This window comes from Saimiri boliviensis, chromosome 13 (assembly GCF_048565385.1).
Source record: "Saimiri boliviensis isolate mSaiBol1 chromosome 13, mSaiBol1.pri, whole genome shotgun sequence".
In the NCBI taxonomy this organism is placed as follows: domain Eukaryota; kingdom Metazoa; phylum Chordata; class Mammalia; order Primates; family Cebidae; genus Saimiri; species Saimiri boliviensis.
In genome coordinates this window covers 104,840,102-104,867,721 of record NC_133461.1, presented here as the reverse complement: position 1 = coordinate 104,867,721, position 27,620 = coordinate 104,840,102, and the positions used below count along the sequence as shown (strand labels likewise).

The 27,620-nt window shown below is 43.1% G+C and overlaps 1 protein-coding gene across 9 annotated transcripts in view; it reads right to left on the bottom strand.

Annotated features, from left to right (window-relative positions):
• The window catches only part of MSRA (methionine sulfoxide reductase A), a 379,414-nt gene that overhangs the window by 104,330 nt on the left and 247,464 nt on the right, over positions 1-27,620 (bottom strand). For 8 of the 9 annotated variants that reach the window (XM_010347800.3, XM_010347801.3, XM_074384144.1 and 5 more), the window contains one exon: positions 10,805-10,911. In XM_010347800.3, the coding sequence (XP_010346102.1) occupies positions 10,805-10,911 (107 nt within the window). Of the gene's footprint in view, positions 1-2,982; positions 10,175-10,804; positions 10,912-27,620 lie in introns of those variants that run through there. The other variant, XM_074384143.1, reaches the window with a different exon arrangement.

The following is a 27,620-nucleotide window of genomic DNA, read 5'->3' as shown; positions in this document are numbered from 1 at the left end:
AGGCCCCATGTGCAAATATCATCACACTGGAGGTAAAGGCTTGAACATATGAATTGGAGGGACACAGATATTCAGTCTATAACAAGGGGCAACAAAAACTGGCTTCTTCATATGCTACATTACTTCAGTTCAAGTCAACAGATATCTGTTGACAATCACTAAGTGCCAGGCACAGCACCAGGCACTGGGGACACACAGGTTACAGGAGCCCCCTAGAAGCTTACTTAAGGCAGAAAATGGGAGGAGAGTTCTCAGGAAATTCTCGTAGAAAAGAGCATTTGTCACATGTGAGCTTCTGTGACTGTATGTAGGACAGTTTATTACCACAACTTCACAAGACCTTGCCTCAGATAGCTTTGTTTAAAGCACCTGTAATGCAAGTCTGGCAAGTGAATCTGTATAGAATTAATATTTGATAAGGTAACTTATTAATTTCCTGAGGAAAGTGGAGGGAGAATAAGGAGAAAAGGGCATTTTCAGCCTATAGATGGTGAAAAGAAAACACAAAGGATCTCTATGTACCTCTTGCTGGGGAATTCTTGGGTCCAGTTATATTATGATGGTTATAGCATGGCTACATATTCATTCGGTATATTTAGTTTCTCTCATTTGGGTTGGCATAATTAAAACTATTTTCTGGATCATAAAACTGAAGGGGCTCAGCTTCAATGATGTATACTGGGTCACTACTGCATGCTGATGTGTTTGTGTATATATATATCACATGGAATTCTTCTAACAAACCTACTGGGAAATTTTGTTAGCCACACTTAGATCATTTAAAAATTGGTATCAGAGAAATTAAGTCAGGTCTCAAAGACAGTAAGTAACTACGAGAGTGCTAGACCACTCTTGCATCCAAATGCTTTTTGATCACACACACACACACCCATTTTTTTTCTCTTCCAAATATCCTTCTAGCTCTTAGCATTTATTTTTTTCTATTGTTATTTTTGGTATGCCACTTTACTTTAGAAGTAATATAGCAGTAAAGTTGGGTCTTTTCTGAAGGTAGAGATGTATGTGCAAGGGGATAAACTTTTGCAAATTTTCACCTCTCTTCAAAACTCGATTAAGACACTCAGAGAGAGAAAATCAAACCTCATCCTCACTGGAAAACTTGAGTGTGCTCTGGGGTTCAGGACAAGCCAGATGGGCTCCCACCTAGTGAACAAGGCCCACCTCTCCTCAGCAGTCTGGGGAAGAATCCCCAATTTCAGTCTCCCATTTTGGGGTGGACACGTGACAGTGGCACATTGGAGATCGGGTCATGGGTCCTGTGCCATCATCTGAATAATCATCTCCCCCAAAATGTCCATGTTCCAATCCCTAAAACCTGTGAATCTTATTTTATATGGCAGGGATGTCACAGATGTGGTTAAATAAGGATCTAGAGATGGGGGATTATTCTGGATTATCTGGGTGGGCCTTAAATGCTACCGTAAGTGTCCTTTTAAGAGAGAGGCAGGATGAGATCAGATGCACAGAAGAGGATGAGACTGGTGGCTACAGAGGCAGAGACTCAAGTGATGCAGCCACAGGCCACGGATGGTGGCACCCACCAGAAGCTGGAAGACGCAGGGCGGGTTCTTCCCTGGAGCCCCTGGGGGAGCACAGCCTAGCTGGCACCCTGATTTTGGTCCAGGGAAATTGACTTTGGGCTTCTGCCCTCTGAAACCATGAGAGAATAAATCCCTGTTGTTTTAAGCCATCCAGTTTGTGGTAATTTGTCATAGTAGCTATAGGATATGAATACAGAGACAAAAAGTCAGAGATTTGGCAAGTTAGTGAAAGGAAGACAGTTTCATGTACCACCCACGGACTTAATCCTACCAAATAGTGTTGTATGATCATAATAGCTAGCAATTTTGGCGTCAAGAGAGTTTGCAAGATAGGCTTTAGGGTTAAGAACATGATGGTTAATCCTTCCTCCTAATATACAGCACAGCCTCAAGCTGGCAGCAAGTCCATAGCCTCCGAATTTGGTCTCTTTGTGGCAATAGTGGGTCCATGCAGGGATCAACTTTGAAATACAAAGAAATATAAAACCATTCTTTGCAATGTTCCTGCATACCAGTAAGATTTTCTGAGTCCCTGTGGTGTTCATCCTGAGTCCTCAGTTCTCTATTCAAGGTTGAGCCTTATTCAAAGGTTCTGAACTTTAGGCAAGAATCACAGGTTATGTCTTAGATACACTGTGATAATTAGGCTCTCTAATTATAAGTTACAGATGTCTCATGGGAAGATGGCAAAATGACTTTGAAGGACCTCATAGACCATGCTAAGGAGTTTAGATTTCATTCCAAACATAGCAGGGATCCCATGGAAGACTTTGACACAGGGGAAGTAAACGACCTGATGAAGATCATCCTGCTGCCCTGTGTGGGTGGTCGTCATCATGCAGAGGTAACAAGTTCAGTGGTCCAGGAACAGATAATGGTGGCTTAAATTATGAGAGTGGACATGAGAGAAAATGAGAGAAGCAGGCACAGTGAAGATATCTTTTGGGGGTAGAATCTATTAATCTGATTCACTGGAGGGGAAAAGCAAGGGGAAGGAAAGAGTCAGGGATGACTTCTGAGGATCTTGCTGAGTTAGGCAAGTTAAACAATGACCCGATGGAGAAGGCTGACAATGAGTGGGGACGGGGGAGGAAGCCATGGGGCTTGTTTACGGTGGGTGGCAAGAATCAAACCTTCATTTTTCATGTAGACATGTAAGTGGAGATAACAAGTAGACAGGTGGCTATTGGGATCTGGAGCCCAGAGGGTAGTTCTGGACCTTACATTTGAATGTCATTGACAGAGTGTCAATGAGACTAAAAAAAATACCGTAGAGAGAGCATTCAAACTATGCTAAGAAAAAGGAGCAATGACTGCAGTGGTAGCACAAGTAGGGAGGTTATTCGCTAATGACACTGTCTTCTTCCTCCCTGTCCCCCGCCCCCCGCCACCCCCCCCCCAAACACACACGCCAGTCAAACCAAAATTCGTCAGGGCTGAACTGGAGAGCGCAGGGAGTCACTAAATATCTGGCTGGAATCTAAGTGGGAAGAAAATTAAACAATCAAAACTGAACCTTTATTCTAAAAAAATGCTAGCTGGAACCCATTCATTATATGCATATTGCTTTTGACCTTTTACTGTGCATACTTTTCTTTAACACGACCCTGTGCTAAGTATAAACAAGCACAGAGATGATAGATAATAAATTGCTAGATAGTTGAAATTTAAGAGTGTAGCTATGTATTGGTGATAGGGACGGACAGATGGACAGATGGACAGACAACACACGAAGAGACTGATAAAGACAGCCTTTAAAACACTGTTTTATATTTGAAACGCAGTGGGGAATTTAACACTGACTCCAAAAACATTTTATTTTTATTAGAATTTAATATACTGTAAAATATGTGCAAAGGAAAATACTGCTTTTCTTCTCTCTTTTTTATGAAAGAAATACCTAGAGAAAGTGTTGTGCTTACTGATCACGAAACTTGAAGAGCTGGGAGAAGGAGCTAGGTCATGTGTCTAGGAGAATGCTCTTTAGATTCACTGTCTTTCACATTTCAAGAAACGTAATTTCTCAGTGGTAAAAGATTTAATTCCTAAATGAGCTGGAGTCACATTCTCAGGATGGAAGAATCACATGTAAATCACCCTCATCCTACCAGAGGCCACATTCACTTTAGGATATTGGGAAATGTTTCTCATGACGGGTTCACTTGGGAGGAAAACTGTCCATATTTGATAATACAAAAACAATGAATAATACATTAGATGATGTCTTCCAATTAATGCTATAAGCAAAGAATTCCACCAAAGATTTGAGGAAAAAGGTTTTTTTAAAAAATGAGGCTAAGAAAAGATTATGAGGTCTTCTCCTTGAAAGGCAAAAACATTCTCCTACATTTTATGCAAAGTCTTCAGCTCACCACAGACATGAAGCAGCTGTCAAATTCTGTGAGCAGAATCCAGCATTTTCAAGGTCAGCGAAGTTCAAGTTTCACTCCTTAAGACTCCATCCTCCTCCTGAAGGCTTTCCTGCCTCTTTTAATCTGATTAGAAATTAGCAAACTTCTTCAGCCAGTTTTCCTTCCTTTCTGACAGTTGCTGGTGAGGCTGGTATCCACAACCCAGCCAACTTTGCAGAAAACCACAGTTTCAGTGGAAAATCACGTTTGGTTTCTGGCTCCTCAGCAGTACTGCACATCTAATTAGCTCAACAATTGGTCCCTGTGATAAAATCAGCTAATTTTATGTTCAAATGGCTGCTCTGTGGTAAGCAGTACTGTCACTCCAAACTTCACATATAAAGAAGTTGCTGAAGAAGCTGCTTACTAGGGGGTCACTCGGGGCAGGCTAGTGAAGACTATTAAATTAGTAACCTAAGTCAACGTTATAGTTAGTGGGTAGGGGTCCCACCAGGACTCAAAGAAAACAAATCTCCCGAATGTAGTGATGGGGCCAGAAATACAAGCCTTTTAAATAGGAAAGCAGTATATATAAAATGAACAGAATGAGTCATCTACAGAATTTCCCCACTTTTAGAAATCAAATGCAATGTTTCTGACAAGAGTACAGCGTTCTAGACCCTAATCCAGTAGTGTTAAGAAATCACCCTCCTTACCTTAAACACCTCTGTGGTTTGAGGATTTTGTTTAAGGCTACCCTACACATAAAACACAGGAAAGCCCAGCCCAGGGGTCACCTCTTCAGCTCCCTGCTGTCCTTCCATCAGTGGATAAAGCAATTGGTTAGATCGGCAGTGTTCCTCATTTGTGAATGTATTAGAAAGTGCATCACTTTTTAAGGTAAAGGTTAAAGCATAGATCAATCTCTTTATGGTATCAAAGCTAATAACATCACCTCTCACAGGCATTGCAAATTGTTGATTTTGTAATGTGAGTGTGTATTACCAGTTACACCAACTGAATGAACAGTCAGAAATTCATTCAAGTTTCACAACTAAAAAAAGCCGCATAAATACATGAACGCATTCAACTTCATGTAAAGATATATAGAGAGACACATTTACAGCTAAACATAAGTACGTATACAGATAAACATCTAATGTCTGTACATGACTTCTGACTTCACTTGTGTAAAACGCTTAACACAGTGGTTGATTAACACGTAGTAAGTACTCTGTTGGTATTGTTGTTGCTGTTCTAATATTACTATGATTATATAGCTACATATTAAATAAAACACACTATACATAATTATGTTATATAATCTATATAAAAGTACATATTATATCACCATATGATTGTAGCAGGATGCACCCTGCTAAAATTGAACTGTTTTCCTTTCTCGCTTCTATCAGAGGTGCCAGAAAGTCACTCCACCGTGGCAAATCATTCCTGAGCCATTGCAGTCAGCTGCCTTCCCTGGATTGGGGAGACAGTGGTACCAGAGGACGCTAATGCACCACCTCAGATCCCTGTGGCCTCGTCTGCCTCTTGCGAGGCCAGCCATAGTGCCCAGTTCTGCAAGGACCCCCCCCATTCACTGTGTGCAGCTTTCATGCACCTGCACTGCCCAATCTTACACTCAACACCATGTGCCTCTTGTCCCTTGCCTCCTGTTCTGGCACACAGTACCCTGGACTCACACATGTGCACCCCAGAAGTGCAGAATGAACCTATGGGTGATGGCATTCAAACATGCTTCCTTATCTTCCACTGAAGGCCTGGTCATTTCATAAGGTTCAAACAACTGGTTACCAGTGGCAGGGGCTAACTTGTATGGGTTCTACCTCTTTTTCCTCTGCAGTCCCCTGCTCCTTACTTCTGCTCCCTTGAACCACACACCCCAGTGAGTCCTCACACAAGCCTCTGGCTTGGGCTCCACTTTCTGTGGGACTCAGGCTAAGCTAAGATAAAAATCACAGTGGGCCGGGCGCGGTGGCTCAAGCCTGTAATCCCAGCACTTTGGGAGGCCGAGGCGGGTGGATCACAAGGTCAAGAGATCGAGACCATCCTGGTCAACATGGTGAAACCCCATCTCTACTGAAAATACAAAAAATTAGCTGGGCATGGTGGCTCGTGCCTGTAATCCCAGCTACTCAGGAGGCTGAGGCAGGAGAATTGCCTGAACCCAGGAGGCGGAGGTTGCGGTGAGCCGAGATCGCGCCATTGCACTCCAGCCTGGGTAACAAAAGCGAAACTACATCTCAAAAAAAAAAAAAAAAAAAAAATCACAGTGGTCACCTGGGCATGGGTGTCCAGTTAGCCCTTGTGCTCACCAAGATGGGATACACAGAGACGCTATGGTTCCTGAAAAGGAAAACAACCTGACCTCATACTGTGGTCTCCAGGAAGGAAAAGCTGAGAGCAGTTCCCAGCGCAGCATCTCTGATGGGCAGGAGGGCCCATGTTCCATGGCTGTCTCATGTTCCATGGCATCCCATGTTCCATGGTGGTCCCGTGCTCTTGGGGTAAGCCATAGTGATAGTAGAAGGCCAGGGATCCAGGCTGACATGCCCCCACCCCTTGACAATGCACACGCACACGGGCACGAGCACATACACACAGGCTTACCCCTTAATGCTCTCTAATATGGCAGACAACAGCCACATGTGGCCATTTAAATATAAATTTAAATTAAAGATTCAGTTCCTCAGTCACACTAGCCATTGACGAACTGAGCCAGTGAGTCACTATTTCAAGTGCTCAACAGCCACATGTGGTCAGAGGCCCTCCACTGGACAGTGCAGAGGAGAACCCTGTGTCATGGCAGAAAGGAGAGTGGCGTTGGAAGCACTGGTCTAGAGTCACCACTCTGGGTTTTAGTCAATTAGCCAGGATGAAAAACACTGAACTTTCAACTCATCTCCCAGTGGAATCTAGGGCTAGTTTTATTTATGCAAAACCATAAAAGAGATGTGACAACATTTGTCCCCTGAGTTGGTGATTAAGCAGTTTATATGCGGTAATGTGAGCAGCAGTGGCTATCCGGATGCTAAAGGCACAGGAATCCCCAATCTTTATTTTAAAAAAATAGACCCTACTTTTAAAAGCTAATCAGACACACAGACATGCAGACACACACACTCTTAATTCCCCTATGCTTAGGTACAGAACACCCAGAAAGATTCTGGTCAGCACAATTGCCTACAAGATTAACCTTTCCAAAAACTACAAAAATAATGAAAGAATATTATAGCAGCTCATTAGTTATGTAATACCAAAATTTTACCTCCTGTGGATATCACTTATCTAAAATCAATGTGAGTTTCCTTAAAAACAGAGGGTAGAAACTACATTGGGATAGAAACCGGAAAATCTAGTGGTAAGTAAGCCTCTTCACCATCACGTGGAAGGCACTGGCCTTTGAACTGAAAATCTTTATTGTGAATACCAGGATATCATCAGATTTCTAGTATTCTAGAGGGCATTTAATATGCTTCCAGAATCTCTTGGTATTCCTGTTGGTACCCTAGAGGCCTATGAATCATTACATTAAGCAATTTATAGATGGTGTTGATCATATGTGACTTTTAGTACTAATTGTAAACACTGCCTTTGTAATTAAATACAGTGGGATGCAACACAACTGAACCACTTTTTAAAAATTCTTGGTTGAGGATGGTTCTCTATAGTGCCCAGTACAGTGTCCTGCCTGGTTGGACATTTCCCCTTCTACTGCTCAAGTGGAGGAATTAGTTCCTCAGGTATTAAGCCCTCTTCAGGCTTTTTGAGACAGAGTCTCGCTCTATCGCCCAGGCTAGAGTGCAGTGGAGCGATCTTGGCTCACTGCAACCTCTGCCTCCCGGGTTCAAGCAATTCTCCTGCCTCAGCCTCCTGAGTAGCTGGGATTACAGGCATGCACCACCATGCCCAGCTATTTTTAGTAGAGACGGGCTTTCACCATGTTGCTCAGGCTGGTCCTGAACTCCTGACCTCATAATCTGCCTGCCTTGGCCACCCAAAGTTCTGGGATTACAGGCATGAGCCACTGCACCCGGCCCCTTCTGCTTTTATCTCATCACTTTTTCCAAGTGATCTTATCAGCAACTGGGGTTTCATTTGCCAAACATAAGTTGATAACTCCCAATAATAATAAGGGTTTCTGTTTATGCGGCATTTACTGTGTGGTAGGCCCTGTGTTTCACAAACATTAGCTCAGTTAGCAGTCCTAGCAATCTTCCCTGCAAGGCAGAAACAGCCCACAGCTCCTCCCACTAGCCCCTCGGATGCCCATGTCACGGGTACCTTGTCTGCACTTCTGAAACTCAACTTACCTTCCCCACAAATCTGCCTCTGCTTCTCTATACCTTTGTACAGAAACTTACCAGCCAGAAAACTGGTTAGAATCACCAGCCACAACCTGGACCAGTCCCTTTTATTGACTCTCCACTTCCAGTGAAGTTCCAAGTTCTAGTCTTCCTACGTCCTAAATATTTCTCCATCCCATCCATACTTCCACCATCCTAGACAAAGTTTCCAGCATTTCTGGCCTAGAGTCCTATAACAGCTGTCCAACTCATCTCCCTACATCCAGTCTTACTTCTCCTTAATTTCACTTATTTTAAGGTAATTGCTCTGTGTCTCTGAGGATCTGGAAAATGGGGATAATGGGGGGGGTCTCCCTCATCCTCACAGGTCTACTTGAGTCAAACAGGACATATGGCTTTCTAAGTGGCAGGCACTTCATAATAAATTGCACAGACAACATGTGAATTGAGAACATTTGATGCTAGAGCCTACATGTGTAACCACCAGTATAAATGCCCAGGTTAGCCTACCATGGTTAGAAATGCCACTATAAAAAAGGGATAAGAGAAAGAATAAGATACAGATAAAAGCTTTTTAGAATGGAAATACAAGTATATTCAAATTACTGTAAAACTTAGCAGCTTAAAAGAATATTCATTAATTACCTCACAGCTTCTGGGGCACAGCCTGGCTGTGTGCCTTATAAGGCTGTAATCAAACTGTCAGGCAAGGCTGCAATCTCATCTGAAGGCTGGACTGGGGTTGAGGGGCTCAGAAGGTCATTCATGTGGTTCTTGGCAGGTTTCTGTCCTTGTCACGTAAGCCTTTGCACCGGGCTGCTTCAGGACATGGCAGCTGGCTTCCCCTACCATCTCTCAGACAATGAGAGAGAGCTCTCCAATAGGAGCCACAATCTTTTAATGACCTAGTCTCAGAGTGCTATTCCATTCATTAGAAGCGAGTTGCTAAATCCAGCACATATTGAAGAGCACTGGGACCCATCCCACAGGCTGCCTAGCATGACAGGCCAATCAGACATCATAGCCTGAGAGTGAAGTGGGAGGAGCCAAGGAAGGAATGGGCTCTGTCAGCGCCTCCCTCAGGCCTCTCCACTCGTTGCAGTTGAACTGACTGAGTCACACGTCCTGCTACTTGCTCATCAGTGGACACTCTTGTTCTAGCCTCCTCTCTGCAAATTCTGTCACCATGCAGGATAAGGGGATAACCCACTCATTCCTGGGGGCTGTTGCATACCTGACTTTTTACACAATTCTGAAACAGAATTAGCTTTGTAGTCAGGTCTAGTTCTACTGTCAAATGCAAATCCACATCAGAAAACATAATGATAAATAAAATCTAAGCATTATCACAAAGTTCTAAAAACTAAAGCAACTCAAGTTGTTTTTAAAACAACCAAATCTCTACTGGAGGATGTTAAAAAATAGTATACAATCGTGAAAATAATTATCTTGTGATATCATGTATGTATTTCTGAGAACTACTTTTATTGTAATTCAATTTACTGTTATGATAGAGAGAAAGCATTACAGTTTGAATTGTGTCTCCCTCCAAAAGGTATGTGAGAGTCCTAAAACCTCGGAATGTGACCTTCCTTGAAGACTGCATCTTTACAGAAGTAATTAAGTTAAATGAGGCCATTAGTGTTAGCCCTAAGTCAATATGACTAGAGGCAGTGTGAAAACAAGAAGTTTGGACACAGAAGCACACACACATAAAACTAGGGTGATGTGAATATAAACAGGGAGAAGACTGCCATCTAGAAGAAGCCAAGGAGAGAGGACTGGGACAGATCCTTCCCTCCTAGCACTCAGAAGGAACTGGCCCTGCTGACACCTTGATCTTGGACTTCCAGTCTCCAGAACTGTGAGAAAATAAATATCTGCTGTTTAAACCAACCAAGCTGAGATCCTTTGCTATGACAGCCCCGGAAAACTAATACAGAGGGAAGAAGAAAAGAGGGAGATTCAGACAGAGACAGACACAAAGAGAGAAGGAAAAAGACTTATTTTAACAGGCTGCATCTTCATCAAGATGAGTGATCCTAAAGACAAACACATAAGGGCCTACTTTTTATTGTTTTACGTTGAGACAGGGTCTTGCTCTGTCACCCAGGCTGGAGTGCAGTGGTGCAATACAGGTCATTGCAGCCTTGACCTCCCACGCTCAAACAATCCTCTCACCTCAGCCCCTCAAGTAGCTGGGACTACAGGTGCAGGCCACCATGCCTGGCTAATTTTTGTATTTTTTGTAGAGATGGGGTTTCTTCATGTTGCCCAGATTGGTTTCGAACTCCTGGGCTCAAGCATCCTTCTGCCTTGTCTTCCCAAACTGCTGGGATTACAGGCATGAGCCACTGGCCCTGGCCCAGGCCTACTCTTAAAACCTCATTTAGCACATGTATTAGAGACGGTGGCTCCACTCCTAGAGGCTGATAGAAATTTCTAAGAGATGCGCAAATGAAACGCAATTCCACGTGCAAAGCAGCAGACTCCCCTCTAAAATCAGAACCTGGCCCTAGTCACGGTGGCCCAAGCTAGCGGCCAAATGCCCAGGAGCCCCTACCTTCTGGTAGTCCTCTTTGGAGCTCAGGGCTGCCTCCATCTGCTTGGCGGAGGTTGGGTAGATGGCTGAGCGGTACTGAGTGCCGTGGTCGTTGCCCTGGCGCATACCTGGGAAAGTAGAAAACAGAGAGGGTTACCTGGTCACCAGGCAAAAGTGCCAGCATCCAACTGGCCACAATGCTGAGACGCTATGACACTTTTCATATGGTCTCTGTGCCTGATGTGTTATTAAGTGCTTAATTTTCTCTTTGCAGTATTTTCGTTAAACAAGCATGAAATGCACCTGTTTTGATTTGCCTGTTTTAATTATAACACATGTCTTTGAACTCAGGTAAATTTATCACAGGTCTTAGATCAGTCTACATGTTCTATAAATATATACTTTTACATGAAACGTTTAAATAATGATCTCCAATTGTCACATGTAACGCACTGCGATACACATTATTTCCTTGGGTCCTAAGGAGACACCTGTGTGGAGGGTCTCACGATCCCTCCCTTGGCAGATGAGGAAACGAGACAAGGTCTCTGCAAGTTCCTGGTACAGTGCTTGGCACGAGGCAGGAGTTCTACACCTACAACTAAAGTCATCCACCCAACGAAATTAAAGCCTGCAACTTAAAGTCAGCAAAGACCATTTTCCACCTGTCTCGGCAGCTGAAGGGTGGCTGATGGTCAGTTTCTGAGTGTGACAGCCACAGGGTAGCCACAGATTCCGAATATGTTGTCGTGAAAACGAACCAGGCACTGAGATTCAGGAATCAGGTTCAGTAGCATGTTCCAGCTAGTCACATTTTTAATACAGTCAGGAGAAAGAGACCAGCAGGCATAAGCAAGTATTAGAGGTGTTACGGGAAAAATCTGTGCAGGTTAAAAAAAACACAGGGGTTCAGCAAAGGGAGTGGGTAAGTTCATGTGATCAGTGCGGAAGGGACCTACATCTCAAAGGCTGCATCGAGGAAGCAACTCTTGTCTGGAGAGGGCAGCAGGTGGGCACCAAAGGTGAAGGTAGAACAGAGGTAAGGATTGCGGAGCAGTGTGGTGCCTCCAGGGACTTGGAAGGAACTGGTACTGCTTGTGAAAGCAGCTGCAACCCAGGAAGCATCTGTGTCAAAGCCCTGATGCCAGCTTCTCAAGAGGATGAGCATGTTACTCTCAAGCCTGAAGCCCAGATACGAAAGATGCTTCACTGGAAAAGATGGTTGGAAGCTCAGCAGATTGAAAACTCAGAGGAAAGAACCAATATCAATGAGCGGCTGGGAATACAAGCGGCCCTCCTTGTCTACCCATTGAATCACAAAACAATGAAATATTTGACTGTTATAGATCAATCTAAACAGACTTTCAATGCTGTTCTCCAGAGGGCAAAATTAACCAAAATTATGTTTTGAGATAGGACAGGACAGAAAAATGTTATTGAATGATAGAATAACCCCTATATGTCTTTCCTTTCTCTGCAAACAAATATGTCCTCTCCAGTAGAAAGAATTCTTGTGTGCTGACTGCTCCACAGTCTGGAGGCTACAGAAGAATTAGGTCATAATCCCTGGTCTCAGGGAATAACCAGGACGAGGGACGGAGGGAGGGAGGAAGGGAGGGAGGGAGGGAGAAGAGTAGTCACGAGCCTGACACTGCACTTCACCGTGCGAGGTCTCTGCCATCACTTCTTGTTTCATCCTCACACGAGCCCGGTGGAGAAGATATTCTTAACCCTCTTTGACAAAAAGGAAATTGTGGATCAGAGACATTAAGTGACCCACCTGAGGTCACACGGCAGGTAAATGGCTGTCCTGTAATTGAAACCTTGATCTCCCCAGAACCAAAGCCCTTTCTCCTTCCAAAATGAATGCATGAGATGTTACAGAAAATAATCGAGGACAATGGAGCAAAGTGCTTCTGGATGTGGGGTACCTGCTGGGGAGGGGGCATCCCAGCCCAGGGCCCAGAAATAAGGACAAGCTTGGAACGTTGTGAGGACTGGGAAGAGGAAGGACAAGGTCTGACAAGGGGCCTGGGGGGGCCATGAAGCTGGTGGGTTGGGTGTGTAACCACATAGGTATCTTGACAATCACGCCGCAGACCAGTGATGTGTGGAAAGATCAGACTCCAGGAGCTACAGAATTCTCTGGAACCCTGAGTAAGCATAACCATCAACCAATGACCCAAAGCTCCCTTTCACACAGATACAGCAAGTGTTGCAAAGTTCACCATGCTTTTGAAAAACTAAGAGGAAAAATTATTGACACTGTTTGGCTGTCTTTATGTACCAGGAAAGCAAGCTATGGGCTTTCAGCGGTGAGTGGAAAGAGAATTACCGGCTCAGAAACAACATCTTGTGCTTAAAATTCTTCCATAGTACTTTATAAACTGATTAATGAGGACTGGGCTTTGGAGCATTCTTGATGAGGACTGACCTCCTGGCATCTACCAACTGCTTGAGATTTCTCCATCCACCTTCTCCAAAGAAGATTTTTAAAGGGACAAACAACCCTGAGACTGCTCTAAGGCTTCTCTCCCTCTTGGCACAGCCAGAGGAAAACAGAAATGCTTCATCTACAGGGAAGCATAAGATGATGACTTCTCTGCTTGGATGGCCTCCTAAGCCTCAGCTCATCTTTGGGTACCAGCCCTGTTTTATCCATCCTGACTGAAGACATGAGAAATGTGTCTAAACATGAGAACTTTAAAGGGAAGTTCATGCTGGGAGTTGTTGCTAGGTGATCACTTTACGAGGTCCCAGGAGTTACCAGCTGATAGTGAACATCAGGACAAGTCAGGACCGACTCCTCAGGGTCTGAAATCACTATCTCTATCTTAGGGAGCTTCACGGGAGCAATCTCATTAGCAAGACTATCCATGTTGGCTGAAAATAGAGTGACTTCCACTAGCATCATCTCCACATTCTTCTCTTCTATAGACTGCCACTAAGAGAAAATGGATCCTGCCTTATCGTCTGCTGCACCAAAGGCCACCTGTGTGCTGCAGTGGCACAGGAAGACCCCAGGGATGCTGGCATTGGTGGGACAGCTCACCCAGGTGCCGCTTCAGGGTGGCCTCCTGCCTTCTGCTGGAAAACAGGATCTGTGAAAAAACATGCCATAGTGTCCTGAAGCACTCCCCACAGGTGGATGAGTCTATATCCCTTACGGTAATAGATGGCACTTATTATCCAGGTGACCCTTTCTGGTGCACCTAGTCTTTATCTTAGCTGTTTTGAGACAAGCCCTATGAATACGAAACCATCTCACTTTATCTGACGAAGAGGTTAATTCTGTCCATTTTAACTGATGGTTCATTTTTAATTTGAAACACTGAATAAATGAATGGGCAGTCCTCGTTTCATAAAAAGGAATGGAGGGAGGGAAGAGAAGAGGAGGAGGAGGAGGGAGAGAGAGAGAGAGAAGGAAAGAGATCATCAAAGTAGCTAACAATCCTAGGGTCCTCATTATGTGCCAGGCACTGTGCTTTATTACATTATTCATCCAATTCTGCAAATACTTGGAGCGCATTAGCAAACCCATTTCCCTTCCCGAAGGTGAAACTGACACTCAGAGAGAGGTCAGTTGCCTGCTGAAGGCCAGTGCTGCATCTGGAGCCATCTAACTCCCAAGTCCATAATCTTCATCACTATTATTTCCATTTGTAAATAATATATAATTTAAATTTTAAAAAATAAAGTGGAACATAGGGATCTATGAAAGATATTATGCGGCTCTTTCCTAAAAGGAAGACAGACACATAATATGGTCACTGTTTATCATGTGCACAATGTTCTTCACATTTCTTCATGCAGTGTGTCTCAAAGGAGATGAAATAATGTTGCTATGTAACAGAGGTGCCAAATATTTATTCCATAGCCAAAAGAAAAAAGATCTTGATTTTCAGTAAAGTGTGCACATTACTTCTATAGCCATAAATAAATAATTTTGAAAAGATATGGTGATTTCTTCATAAAAGGTAAAAAGTTATCATAACGTGAATTTTGTTTATGTAAAATGGAAATTCTACTTGTTCCTGGCCAAAGAGAGTCTTGTAAACTATTATGTATCCTAGAATATCTTCTGGGACTCCATGTCTGCTTATGCTCTAAAATCCCAAGTTTGGGGCTGGGCGCGGTGGCTCAAGCCTGTAATCCCAACACTTTGGGAGGCTGAGGCAGGTGGATCACGAGGTCAAGAGATCGAGACCATCCTGGTCAACATGGTGAAACCCCGTCTCTACTAAAAATACAAAAAAGTAGCTGGGCATGCTGGCACATGCCTGTAATCCGAGCTACTCAGGAGGCTGAGGCAGGAGAATTGCCTGAACCCGGGAGGAGGACGTTGCGGTGAGCCGAGATCGTGCCATTGCACTCCAGCCTGGGTAACAAGAGCGAAAACTCCGTCAAAAAAAAAAAAAAAATCCCAAGTTTGGCCAAATAATTAAAATATTAGAAAATGTTCAAAATATTAAAATTTTTAGGTCATCATTGCAAGTCCAAATCTTTAAGTTTTATAGAAATGGGTCAGCCAAAGTGCCCCACTACATGAGATTTACAACATACTTACATAGAAATCAGTACCCAGAACACATGTGCACACACATTGACAAAGCTAGTTCACCATGGATAGTGTTCACATTATTAGCAGAAGTAGCAATCAACATATTATACCTTTGCAGTTTCCAGATTCAATTACAGAAAAGTACGTAAGACATAAATATACAAAAGTACATAAAACAGACATGCACAGTTAAGTGTCTACTTTAATATTACTCTATTTATAATTATTGATTATAAAGTGAACACTTATATCACCACCACTAATGTCAAGAAAGAGAGTGCGGTCAGCACCCTTGAGAGTCCTCCATGTGTCTCTATTGATGACAATGCCTTCTCTCTTTCTAGTTGTAACCACACATGGTTTTTGTAATAATTTCTTTAGCACACAGACATATTCAGAAAAAAACCTAGCTTAGTTCGGCCTGTGATGTGGTTTGACTGTGTCCCCGCCCAAATCTCATCTTAAATTGGAGCTCCCACAATCCCCACGTGTCATGGGAAACACCTGGTGGGAGGTCATTGAACCATGGGGGAGCGGGTCTTTCCCATGCTGTTCTCATGATAGTAAGTCTCACGAAATCTGATGGTTTTATAAAGGGCAGTTCCCCTGCACGCATTCTCTTGCCTGCTGCCATGTGAGATGTGCCTTTGCTTCTTCCTCACCTTTTGCCATAATTGTGAGGCCTCCCCAGCCATGTGGAACTGTGAGTCCATTAAACCTCTTTTTCTTTATAAGTGACCCAGTCTCAGGTATGCCTTTATTAGCAGCATGAGAACAGACGAATACAGCCTGTTTTTAAAATTAACAGAAATGGAATTATACTATAGTTTGAATCTTTCACCTACAATTATGTTCATGAGATCCTTCCATTTTCTTCGTTTTCATGGCTTCGTAATATCCCATTGTATGAATGCACCACAATGAATTTATACATTCTATCCTTAATGAACATTACCAGCTTGGGGCTATAAAGAACATTCTTGACATGTACTCTCTTATACATATGTATGAGTTTCTCTTGAGTACATACCTAGAAATAGAACTGCTGGTGTATAGGGCTTGCATGTCTTCAACTTAACTACATGCCGAACCATTTTTCGAGAGTAGTTGTACCAATTTACAAAACCACATAACTGCACAAGAATTCCTGGAGCTCTAAATGCTTGCCAATTCATTCAAGTCTGCTAATGTCAGACTTTTCACTTTTTGTCAGTCTGCTTGGTGTGTAATGGAATCTCACTTGATCTTAATGTGCATTCTCCTGATTAATAATAACATTAATTATCATTTTATATTTTTCTTTGCCATAATTCAAGTCCTTTGCCCATTTTTCTCTCAGCAGTCTGTCTTTTCTAAAAAAAAAAAATACTGCATAAATACTTAAATCTATTTTTTATATATTCTGAATACTAATCCTTGATCAAATATAATCTCTCTGTTCTTGGCATTTTCTTCATGATGTTTTTTGATGAACCAAGGTTGTGAGTTTGATATAGCTGAATTTATCAAATACTTTTCCTTTATGCTTTTGTGCTTTTGTGTCTTGTTTAGGAAATGCTTCCAAAACCCAAGGTCGTGATGATATTATCTTACTTGTAGTTCTGTACGTTTGCCTTTGACATTTATGTCTCTAATCTACTTGGAATTGATTTTTGTGTAGGGTGTGAGGTAGAAATCCAATTAGCTTTTTTCCTATAAGAAAATCATCTTATCACTATTGATTAAAAAGCCATTCTTTCCCCAGGATTATGAAATGCCAACTGTATCATTTGTCATACTTTGACATGAGTGGGTCTCTTTCTGAACTCTCTATTCATCTGTCCCTACAGCAGATTCACAATGTCTTAATAGCTGTAGCTTTATAATGACTTGGTATCTGGAAGAAGACGCCCTCCCACCTTCTTGTTTTTATGCAAGTGTCTTTGCTTTTCCTGGACTTTTTGCACTTCCCTATAAACATCGAGATTAGCTTTTAAGATTCGCAAAAACAACAATAACAGAACTGTTGGGAATCTCATTTGGATTTGCACTGAATTTATAAAACAATTTGGAGAGAATAGGATTGTTTACCAACCATAAACAAGACCCAATATTAGATCTTCCAGCTGCCTAACTACTAAGCCAATGCCATGGTTTTTAAGATTTTTTGGTAGCATTTCACTTCAAGGTACCGATTCCAGGTAAATAAGTAACCCCTGAAATTCCTGTGGCTGGACACAGCAGAAGCCTCTTTCATAATCACGCAAAGCACAGTCAGTAAAAAGGAGATGGTAACAGTTCTGCTTCAGGAACTCTTCAGGGGCCTAGGCTGACAGAAGCTTCACCACCTTCAATATGTTGCTTCAAAGGCTTCCTCTTGGCATTCACATTCAGCAGGCAGACTGATATAGAGAGAAAAGTTCACAGATCATGCAGGAGGTTTTTTTGAGCCAGGTCTGAAAGCAGCATATGTCACTTCTGCCACATTCCACTGGCCAGAACTCAGTCACATGGCTACTTCAAGGGAAAACAGGAATGTTGTCCAGCTGGGGAAAGGTAAATAGGTATCTAGTGGACTTTTCAATCAGTATACATTTATTTCTTTCCTTGACTTGCTACATGAGCTAGGACTCCCAGGCCAATGCTGATTACAAGTTGCGATGGCATTCTCTGTAGTTTCTCAATGGTTCATTATTAAATACAGTGCTCGCTGTAGGCTTTTGCACATATTCTTTATCAGATTAAGAAAGTCATCTTTTAAATGTGTTTTTCATCATTAATGAACACTTAATTGTATTCAATATTTTTATATATCTACTTCAATAATCATATGAATGTTTTTAAAATATCTGCTAAGGTGGTTAATTACATGGGTTACTACTGAAAGGCTAAACTAAGCTTGTGTTCCTTGGAGGAATCTAAAATTGGTCATGATGTATATATTTTCTTATATACTATTAAATTCAGTTTGCTAATACTTTGCATAGGATTTATGAAAATAAGGTAAGGTATCCACTAGATACCTATTTGTATCATAAGTAAGATTGTCCTTTAATTTTTTTTTTCTTACATAGTTAAGTTTTGGTATCAAGATTATGCAAGGATCATACGATGGACTGCATCTCTCTCTAATCTCTTGAAAACATTATGAAAAACTGCAATTATTTCTTCCTTAAATGTTGGTAGAACGCACGGATGAAGCCAGTGGTTTCTTTATTCAGTTTTATTAAACTATATTTTTAAAGAATTTATTTAACTTATCAAATTTATTGGCATCAACTTGCTTATCATATCCTCCTGGTATCTGCAAAATCTCCCACATCTGTAGTGAAATCCCATTTTTTATTCCTAATATTGTATGTTTGTGACTTTTCACTTTTTCCTTGAACAACTTCCCAAAGCTTTATCAATTTTGTAGCCATCATGAAATACCGACTTTCGACTTTTTTGATCTTCTGTTTGTTTGTGTCCTGTTTCATTTCTTTCTGCTCTTCATTATTTCTTTATTTTATACTGTTTGGGTTTAATTTGTTGCTGATTTTCTAAATTCTTGAAACGGATGCTTAGCTCAGCTTTTCTTCTTTCCTAATATATGAATTGAAGGCTCTATATTTCCCTCTGAGAACAGCTTTACTTATGCCCTATCAATTTTAACATACAGTATTTTAATTACCACTTGATTCAAAGTATTTTTCAATTTTCATCATGACTTATTTTTGATAAATAAGATATTTAGAATTTTTTTTTTTTGAGACAAGGTCTTACTCTATTGCCCAGGCTGGTTTGCAGTGGCACAATCATGGCTCATTGCCACCTCAACTTCCTGGGTGCAAGCAACCCTCCCATGCCAGCCTCCTGAGTAGCTGGGACCAGAGGCATGTGCCACTATGCCCAGTTAATTTTTTAAATCTTTTTTAGACACAGAGACCTCACTATGTTGCCCAGGCTGGTCCTGAACTACTGGATTCAAGTGATCTTCCCACCTCGGCCTCCCAAAATGCTGCAATTACAGGCGTGAGCCATAAACGCCTGACCAGAAGTTTTTAATTCTCTAACACAAGAGGATTTTTTCCGATTCCTTTTTGCTATTCATATCTAGCATACTTGCGTTATGGTAAGAGAAACAAAAGCTATACGATTTTAACCCCTTTGAAACATATTGTGCATTTTATGGCCTGGAATACGTTCCATGTGTGATTGAGAAGAAGGTGCACCCCCAGGTGTGGGGTACAGTGTCTTATCAAGTCCGCTGGGTCAAGTGCTGGAATTGTGTCATCACTCCCTCTACGTCCTTAATAAGGCTCTCGAAGCTCACATTTTCTGGAATTAACAAGTTTGCTCAGAATAAAGATATATCTAACTCTCTGCTTACCTGTCTGGGTTCCCGTGTTGCCTTCTATTTTAACATGGTAATTCTCATAGTTCTGTCAGCTCTTTGATGTGATGCATTTAATATGTTTTTTTTTCTTTTTTTGTATCTTATTCAACATTTGGAGCTGCTTTCAATGGGCGATTTGGTATGAATAACCCAGCTTCCCATTCCTGGAACCTAGAAATCCTAGCTCCTGCCAGTGTTATCAGCTCTGATTGTTCTCTGACCTAATTCAATACTCTTTTATGTAAAGTCTAGTAATTCTTCTGAATTTATTTCTTTTTATTGATTTCATACCACTTTAGCAATGTATTCAAATTCCAAATGACCTAACCATTACTATCTAAGGTATGTGACACTCTTCCTGGCTAAAAGTTTTCAAAAGTCTGAATTATTTGAACTTCTTCATCTTGCACATCCATAATAGGATTATAAAATTGTAACGGACATCACAAGGAGTTCAAGATCAGCGGATAATGGGCTGCTGTTTCTGGTTGTAGAGGGCATGTTTTCTGCTCTCTGATGCCAGAGTGCAGCACTGTGGGGCCATGTGCCACCCATCGGAAAGGACACAAGGCTCGGAGGTTAGCCCTCAAGTCCAACTTCCATCTCTGTCAAACAATGCAGTAAGTGGCTTGTGCCAAATCACTCCCCTCTCTGGGCCTATTTGTTCATCTATAAAATGGGTCTAAGGTTCATAGGTGGTTTTAAGGATCAAAGGGGAGCACGTACACATGAGCACTCAGCATCGTGCGTAGCCCAGGAAAGACCCCAGTAAGAGTCTGTCACTCAGCATGCAGCCACACAACCCTTGCAGCACTAGAAAGGAAAAATGCTAAATATAAGCTTTGCGGTATTATATAACAGAGGGATTCAAAAGTACAAATAACACTTTTGCAAACGGCGAAGCTACGATGAACACGTATGATGATGTTACACAAAGGAAAGTGTGACTGAAAGAACAATTAATAAAAATATCAGTTAAATTCTTTGTTTCATTTTTCTCTGTTTCTAAAATTCTTGAAAGAATGAAATCCCTTTCAGAATTCATAATGCTGGGTTTGGGTCGTTTTTGCATTTTATATGTGTGCAGCTGTGCCTCCACTCTGAGTATGCACATCTGCTCATTAGCAATACAATATCATCCCCACTGTCTAATTATTTGCAGATGATAGAGTCCTTATATATGGTCTAAAAAAAGGATAGTCCTTCAAAACTGGTGACTTATTTTAAAAAGCTAACTTCAAAGGGTCAGCACAAGGAAGTTCAGATATTACTGGCAAGTTCAAATATATGAACGACAGTATTTTACTGCCGAGTTGATGGGGAACAGAAGGGAAACAGGATTTGTCTGCCTTCAATGAATGTTTCCCGTAGACAGCACAGGGGGCCTGCTTCTCCACAGCGCACCTGGAAAGAGGCTCGGGAGCCAACCTCCTGAACACGGAGTGGACCCATCCCACCCAATTCTCTGGGACCACCTGGAAAAAAACCCACCTGGAGCACGGCTTTGTGGTGAGTGCGCACGTCTGGCAGGGGAGACCATGTGGCCCAAGGACACCAAGTAAAGAAGAGTCCTTGGAGGTTCTCTAGTTCCAAGCACAGGCTGAGGAGCCCCACAGAATCCCCAGCGCATGGTAAGGCCGGGATGTGTGGCCCTGGGGCCCCAGCAAACCCAACAGCAGAGACGGTGCTGCCCACGGGAGCAAACCAGACCAAGCCTTCTGAGGACAACTGGGAGCCGTGCTGCAGGTGGAAAGGGGTGAAGAGGAGCTGATTGAGGATAAAGGGTGTGCACCAAGAATAGGAAGCCATCAGGGGTAATCAGAACATGAGCTGAGGAAAAATGATAGAGAACAAGCAGAGAAATACTGGGATTCACGAAGGAACAAGACAAACAAACAGCAGCTGGTGGAAGCGGCCCTTCCACAGGCAGCACGAGCGTGGCAGCTATTACAGAGTCGGCGCTGATTCCGCACCAGGCACCATGCTCTGCGCTGCAGGCTCCACTCCCGGGGGCGCCCCCACACTGAGGGGGCACAAAGTATTACGGATGCAGAAACAGAGGTGTACTCACTAGTTCAAAGAGAAAACATTTAACACAAAGCCCACCTTCTAGAGGAGTCAGAGAATAAGCAATAAACAAGTCAACACACGATTCTACCCCATGATGAGAGTTAGGAAGGAAGGAGAGGACAATGGTACAGAAGTTCCTGGGTGTGAGGGCTGGGAGTGCTGGTGTAATTAGGGTGGGCAGGGAAGACCTCTCTGAGAATGACATCTTCAGCTGAGACCTAAAGGAGAAGGAGCCAGTCACATAGCTCTTGCTCTCCTCCATCCTGGCGCAAGGGACAGCAACATTTACTAAGCAGCCCTTAGGGGCCAGTCTTAGCGGTAGATGTTTTATAATCCTAATTTCATTTAATCCTGACTATAGCCCTATGAAGTAGGGATCACTGTCTTTGCTTAGCAGAAGAGAAGCAATGAGGTTCCAAAGACGTGCAATCTTGCTTGATGTTGGTGGCAGACCAAGAGCTATGAACAGACTGAGCACTACCTGCAGGCTGCAAGGCAGGAAAGAACTCGAGTCGTCTAGGAATGGAACAGATGAGGGCCACAGTAACTGAAAGGCAGTGAGCATGGGTGGGCGGCGTCGCGGGAGAACAGCAGCATGAACCAAGGTTGGAAAGGCAAGTGATAATCAGGTAATCCCAGGCCGCACTGTAAAGAGTCTGGATCTCATCCCAAAGAAAATGGGCAACCAGCAAAGTGCTTTAAGCCAGAAGGGGCCACATCTGGTTTTGTGTTTTTAACAGGGCATTATGGAGCAGGGAATGAGAAAGGGTGAGCCAGGCCAGTTAGGAGACGGCTGGAGGACCCGGGTGGTCCAGTGGATAGAGAGAGAAATGAGACCTGACCGCACAGCCATGACATCTCTGACCCCAGGATCCATACTCCTAACAACAGGTTTGATTGAAGATGTTTTATTTAAGGAAACGCTGTAATTAATGGGAGCTCATCACCAGCTTATAAATGAAGCTGTGTTAGGATACAGGTTCAGCAGCTGTAGAGGAGAAAAAGAAGCCTAAAATGAACCAAAATAGCAGTATTTAAATAAAAATTCTTGCCTAAAGATCCAGCCTGGGAGGTGACTCTGGCTCCTCAGTCTTACAGCTCTAGTAGGACAAGGGTCAGGCTCCATCCCTGGCCTTCCTCACGGTCCACCACTTCAGCCACACACTAACTCGTGGGAAGGGAGGAAGTGGAAGAGAACGCTCCTTCCTCTAAGGCCGCAAACCCAGAAGCTGCACGCTGTCACTTCTACTCAGGACCCCGTAGGACCCCGTAGTCAGAATTTTGACATGTGGCCAACTTAGCTCTAAGGAGCCTGAGGGATTCTGTCTTTATGGGTGGCTGCACACCAGTTAAAATTCTAAAATTACACAGGTGGGCAACCCCCGATATTGGGGTAAAGCAGCAGTCTCAGCCAAAGGCCTCTGCAGAAAGGCCACTGCTCCCCAAGAAGTACACCGGAGCAGTTTCCAGACCACTCCAAAGCACTGACCTTTGATGGGAAGTCCTCTGGGAAGGCTTGGAGTTGCCACAAGAGGTCCACACATCCGACTGTGTATCAGGCATGATGTAGAGCAGGTGTCCCCAAACTACAGCCCACGGGCCGCATGCGGCCCCCTGATGCCATTTATCCAGCACCCCACCACACTTCAGGAAGGGGCACCTCTTTCACTGGTGGTCAGTGAGAGGACCACAGTATGTGACGGCCCTCCAACAGTCTGAGGGACAGTGAACTGGCTCCCTGTGTAAAAAGTTTGGGGACACCTGATCTAGAGCCTGGAGAATGCATCATGTGTACGATATTTCTGTTTTTTGGAAGTACATGGCATGTTACTGCTGAATATAATAGACCTGCAATTTAAAGTATAATTAAATCCATAGTAGGATTTAATATATTTCCTTTTTAAAATATACTAAAGGCACAATTGTTATTTTTGGAGGATCCATAAAAATGTATATCCCAGCTGGGCACAGTGGCCATATCTGTCTTGCCAGCACTTTGGGACGCTGAGGCAGGCGGATTGCTTGAACCCAGGAATTTGAGACCAGCCTGGGCACCATGGCAAAACTCTTCTCTACCAAAAATACAAAAATAAGCTGGGCATGGTGGCATGTGCCTGTCATCCCCACTACTCGGGAGGCTAAGGTGGGAGGATGGCTTGAGCGTGGGAGGCAGAGGTTACAGTAAGCTGAGATGTGCCACTGCACTCCAGCCTAGGCGACAGAGCAAGACCATGTCTCAAAAAAACAAAACAAAACAAACAAAAACATGCATCCTTAAAAGAGGTCCTCCTAGTTGGGAAACTTGGAATCCTCTAGAGTAGGGAAAAGAAAATAGACCTGAGCTTTAGACAGAGCTGCATCCAAATACTGCCACCAACATTAAGCGAGACTGCGAGTCTTTTGAACCTCATTGCTTCTCTTCTGCTAAGCAAAGACAGTGATCCCTACTTCATAGGGTTGTGGTCAGGATTAGATGACATTAGGATTTTAACACTGGTCCCTAAGAAGTGCTTAGTAAATGCTTTCCCTTGCTCCAGGACTGAGGAGAGCAAGATGGGTTGCAATTGAGAAGTCAGACTTAGGGGGTGAAGTCATACAAAACTGCAGACTCTCTGCCTTGTATACCTGTAGCTTGGCCCGAGGCACCCAGTTTCAGTTTGTGTCCTGTATCCTCTGAAGGACTAGGAGGTCTGAATTTTGTTTTTCATGCACAGGTCATACTAGTTAGGAGAATACAGACCAGGCATGAAATGCTGGGACCTGAGCCAGTTCTTTTGATTACCGTGTCAGTAGCAACCTTAAGGAGGCTTTTAAGCAAGGATCCACCAGCCTCACCACCACTGTCAGCACCAGCAGGTCCCAGAAGACAACATAAACAATGCTGAACTCTTTCCAACCAACACAAGAGACACAAGAATCTCTATGGGTAGAATTTAGTAGGTGGAGGGTAAATACTTTCCCAGAGAAAGAATCAAGGGCAACACGGATGTAAGAATAAATGTAAAATTAAAATCTGATGGAATTGTATTGTTGTGTTGAGAAAGACGTAACAACAATACCTGGCGCTGGCATGGAACCTTACAATTTTCATACTATTTTATTTAATTCTTTTATCAGCCCATCAAGTCAGCAGTATAGGCATTCATTCATTTCTCTCCCTTTCTTCGTAGATGAGAAAAATGAAGGCTCAGGTTGGGTAAGACACTTCACAGGGTAGAAACTGAAAAGGTATTGACCTTTAATGTAAAGATGTGCTCAGGAAACACATCTCCTTGGCCAAAGTCATGTGGTTGGGAAGGGGCCAGATCAGGCACCAGAACCCAAATCGCCTAAATCTCAGGCTCCCACCATGTCGCCTGGAGACGGTAGGAGTCTGGGTAACCCATGGCTAGGAATGTGCAAGTGCCGGTCTATCCGCAGAACCCTAAAGGAACTGTCTTCGTCCTATCAGCAAGAAAGAAGGCCAGAACAGAACCTATTGACTGAAACAGTGGGATTCAAATGTTTCAGCGAAAGTAGAGGTTCTGGGGTAACTGGTAAATTAAGTTATTGGCCACATGAGTAATGCTGCTAACACGTCTGTCACTCCTCCTTAGGCTCATCCATGGAGTGGCATCGTCGTCAGACTCACCGAATAATGGCTGTGGAATAACTGATCTCAGGCCTCACTTATACCTTAAAAAGCCTGCACCTTCCAATCTCTCACTAACCAGCTTTGCTCCCTTCAAAATGACAGACTAGGTATGGGAACTCCATCCAGTCCATTAGAGCATATACTGTGAGAGCTGCTTCAGTACCTTGAAGCAGAAAGAACACGCTGAGTGTTCTCTGTTTAGCCTATGCCATGAAGATCTGATTTCACTGAAAGGGGACTCGAAGCTTAAATTCTTGCTGTTTCTACTATAGTAAGATCATTGACATCAGCAAGAATCTCCATGTTTGCAAATATTATTGGTTCTCCCACAAAATCCTATGAGTTATAACTAAAAACTTTAAGTGGCCCCTTCAAGTACTTAATGACTTTACAAAAAGGTACTAAAATCTTTCAACATGCTAATTAAAATTTATTCCTCTCGAGTCATATTGCTACGGAGAATCACGTTTCCCGCGCACATCTTCACAGCAAAGGTCAATGCCTTTTCAACTTCTGCTCAAGTTTTGGCTTTTTGTTGATCAGTAGTTCCGGCACAGACAAGAGCATTGCTCAAGTAGTTTTAGTAATCACTTACTTTTGTTTCTGAAAAGAACCTGGAAAGGGTTACTGCCTCACAGATTAGAGTCACCACCAAATCCAAACTGCCACTCTCTTAAAAAATGTCCATTTTCATAGTAAGAACAGTCAGTCTTACACATGTTCACCACCCTCGTCTTCTCTAGTGGTGGCTTTCTTTTGAAGACCAACTTTTACTGTGAAACATGACAAGTTTCCAAGTGACCTCAAGTACAGACTTAAGCAGCTGTGGTCAGATGTAGTGAGTGAGTGACAGCCAAGTTCATTTGTAGCCTGGCTGTCCCCTGCCTCAGGCCCATCCTTCAAGGAGCAGGCTTCAGATTCTGACCTTGGAAAAATGACACTTGACATGTGTCATTGTTTTAGACCTTTGGGGTTCCCCGGGGATATCAACTCCATTGATACCAGAGTTACCCTGAATGTATACGTTGGTTATTGTTTATTTTTTGCTTTTAATGTTTCAGTGCTAACATGTACTTGTTTTAATGATTTCATGTTAACATTTTAGTTGGTGGTTTTGTGTGCATTTATCTGTATGCTCATTTGATCTTGGCATATTGGAATTAACTATTGCCTTCCAGTAGGAATGTATTTTCCATGTGCATTAACCAAGAGACTGGATACTCCTGCATATCCCAGATGCCTTAGTGATTTAGCACATCTGGTGAGCGGGTGCAGTGGCTCACGCCTGTAATCCCAGCACTTTGGGAAGCCAAGGTGGGTGGATCACTTGGGGTCCGGAGTTCAAGACCAGCCTGGCCAACATGGTAAAACCCTGAGTCTAATAAAAATATGAAAAATTACCAAGGCATGGGGATGTGCACCTGTAATCCCAGCAATCTGGGAAGCTGAGGCATTGCTTGAACCTGGGAGGTGGAGCTGCAGTAAGCCAAGATTGTACCACTGCACTCCAGCTTGAGTGACAAAAAAAAGGAAAAATAAAAAAATAAAAAACAAAAACAAAAAATAAAAGGGCATCTGGCAAATAAAATGAGCGTAAGACTGTTTGGACTGAATGGGTGGATTAGTAAGGATTGTTATTACTGCTGCATGTCATAGAAACTAACAAACTAGCTTAAGAAAAACAAAGCCAGGGGAGTAGAGGTTCCTGATGGAGGATCTCTCCCTCTTCCCTTAACTAACCAACAACACCTGCCCTTCCTCATCTCTTCCTCATCTCTGGGGAGGCCACTGACCTACAGAAGGAGATGGTCCGTAAGACAGGCAGAAGCATGGGGGCCAGAGATTGGAGGGGTCCTGGGGCAGCCAAAGTTGCCCTGCAGTGGTTGATAAGTGGTTCTCCAAATTTAGTGGGGCAGACTGGATCACACTACAACCTTAGGCACACCCTTGCCTTGCTTTGCTCTTTATATTGCCACTTATGATGAGAAGATCTGGAAAATCTTCTTTTTTAACTCCAGAGACACCACCATTACAAAGACAGAGCCCATAGAAGGCCAGCTGATGAATGGAGAGGTGACTTCTCCCAGCCCAAACCCCCATCACAGTAGTATTCCCCCTGAGGTTCAGGGGCCGGTATTAGCAAGCTAATTAATCAATGAAGATGTGATAAAATGAGAGCATTTAAGAGACATATGGAGAGAGAAGCTGAAGACAG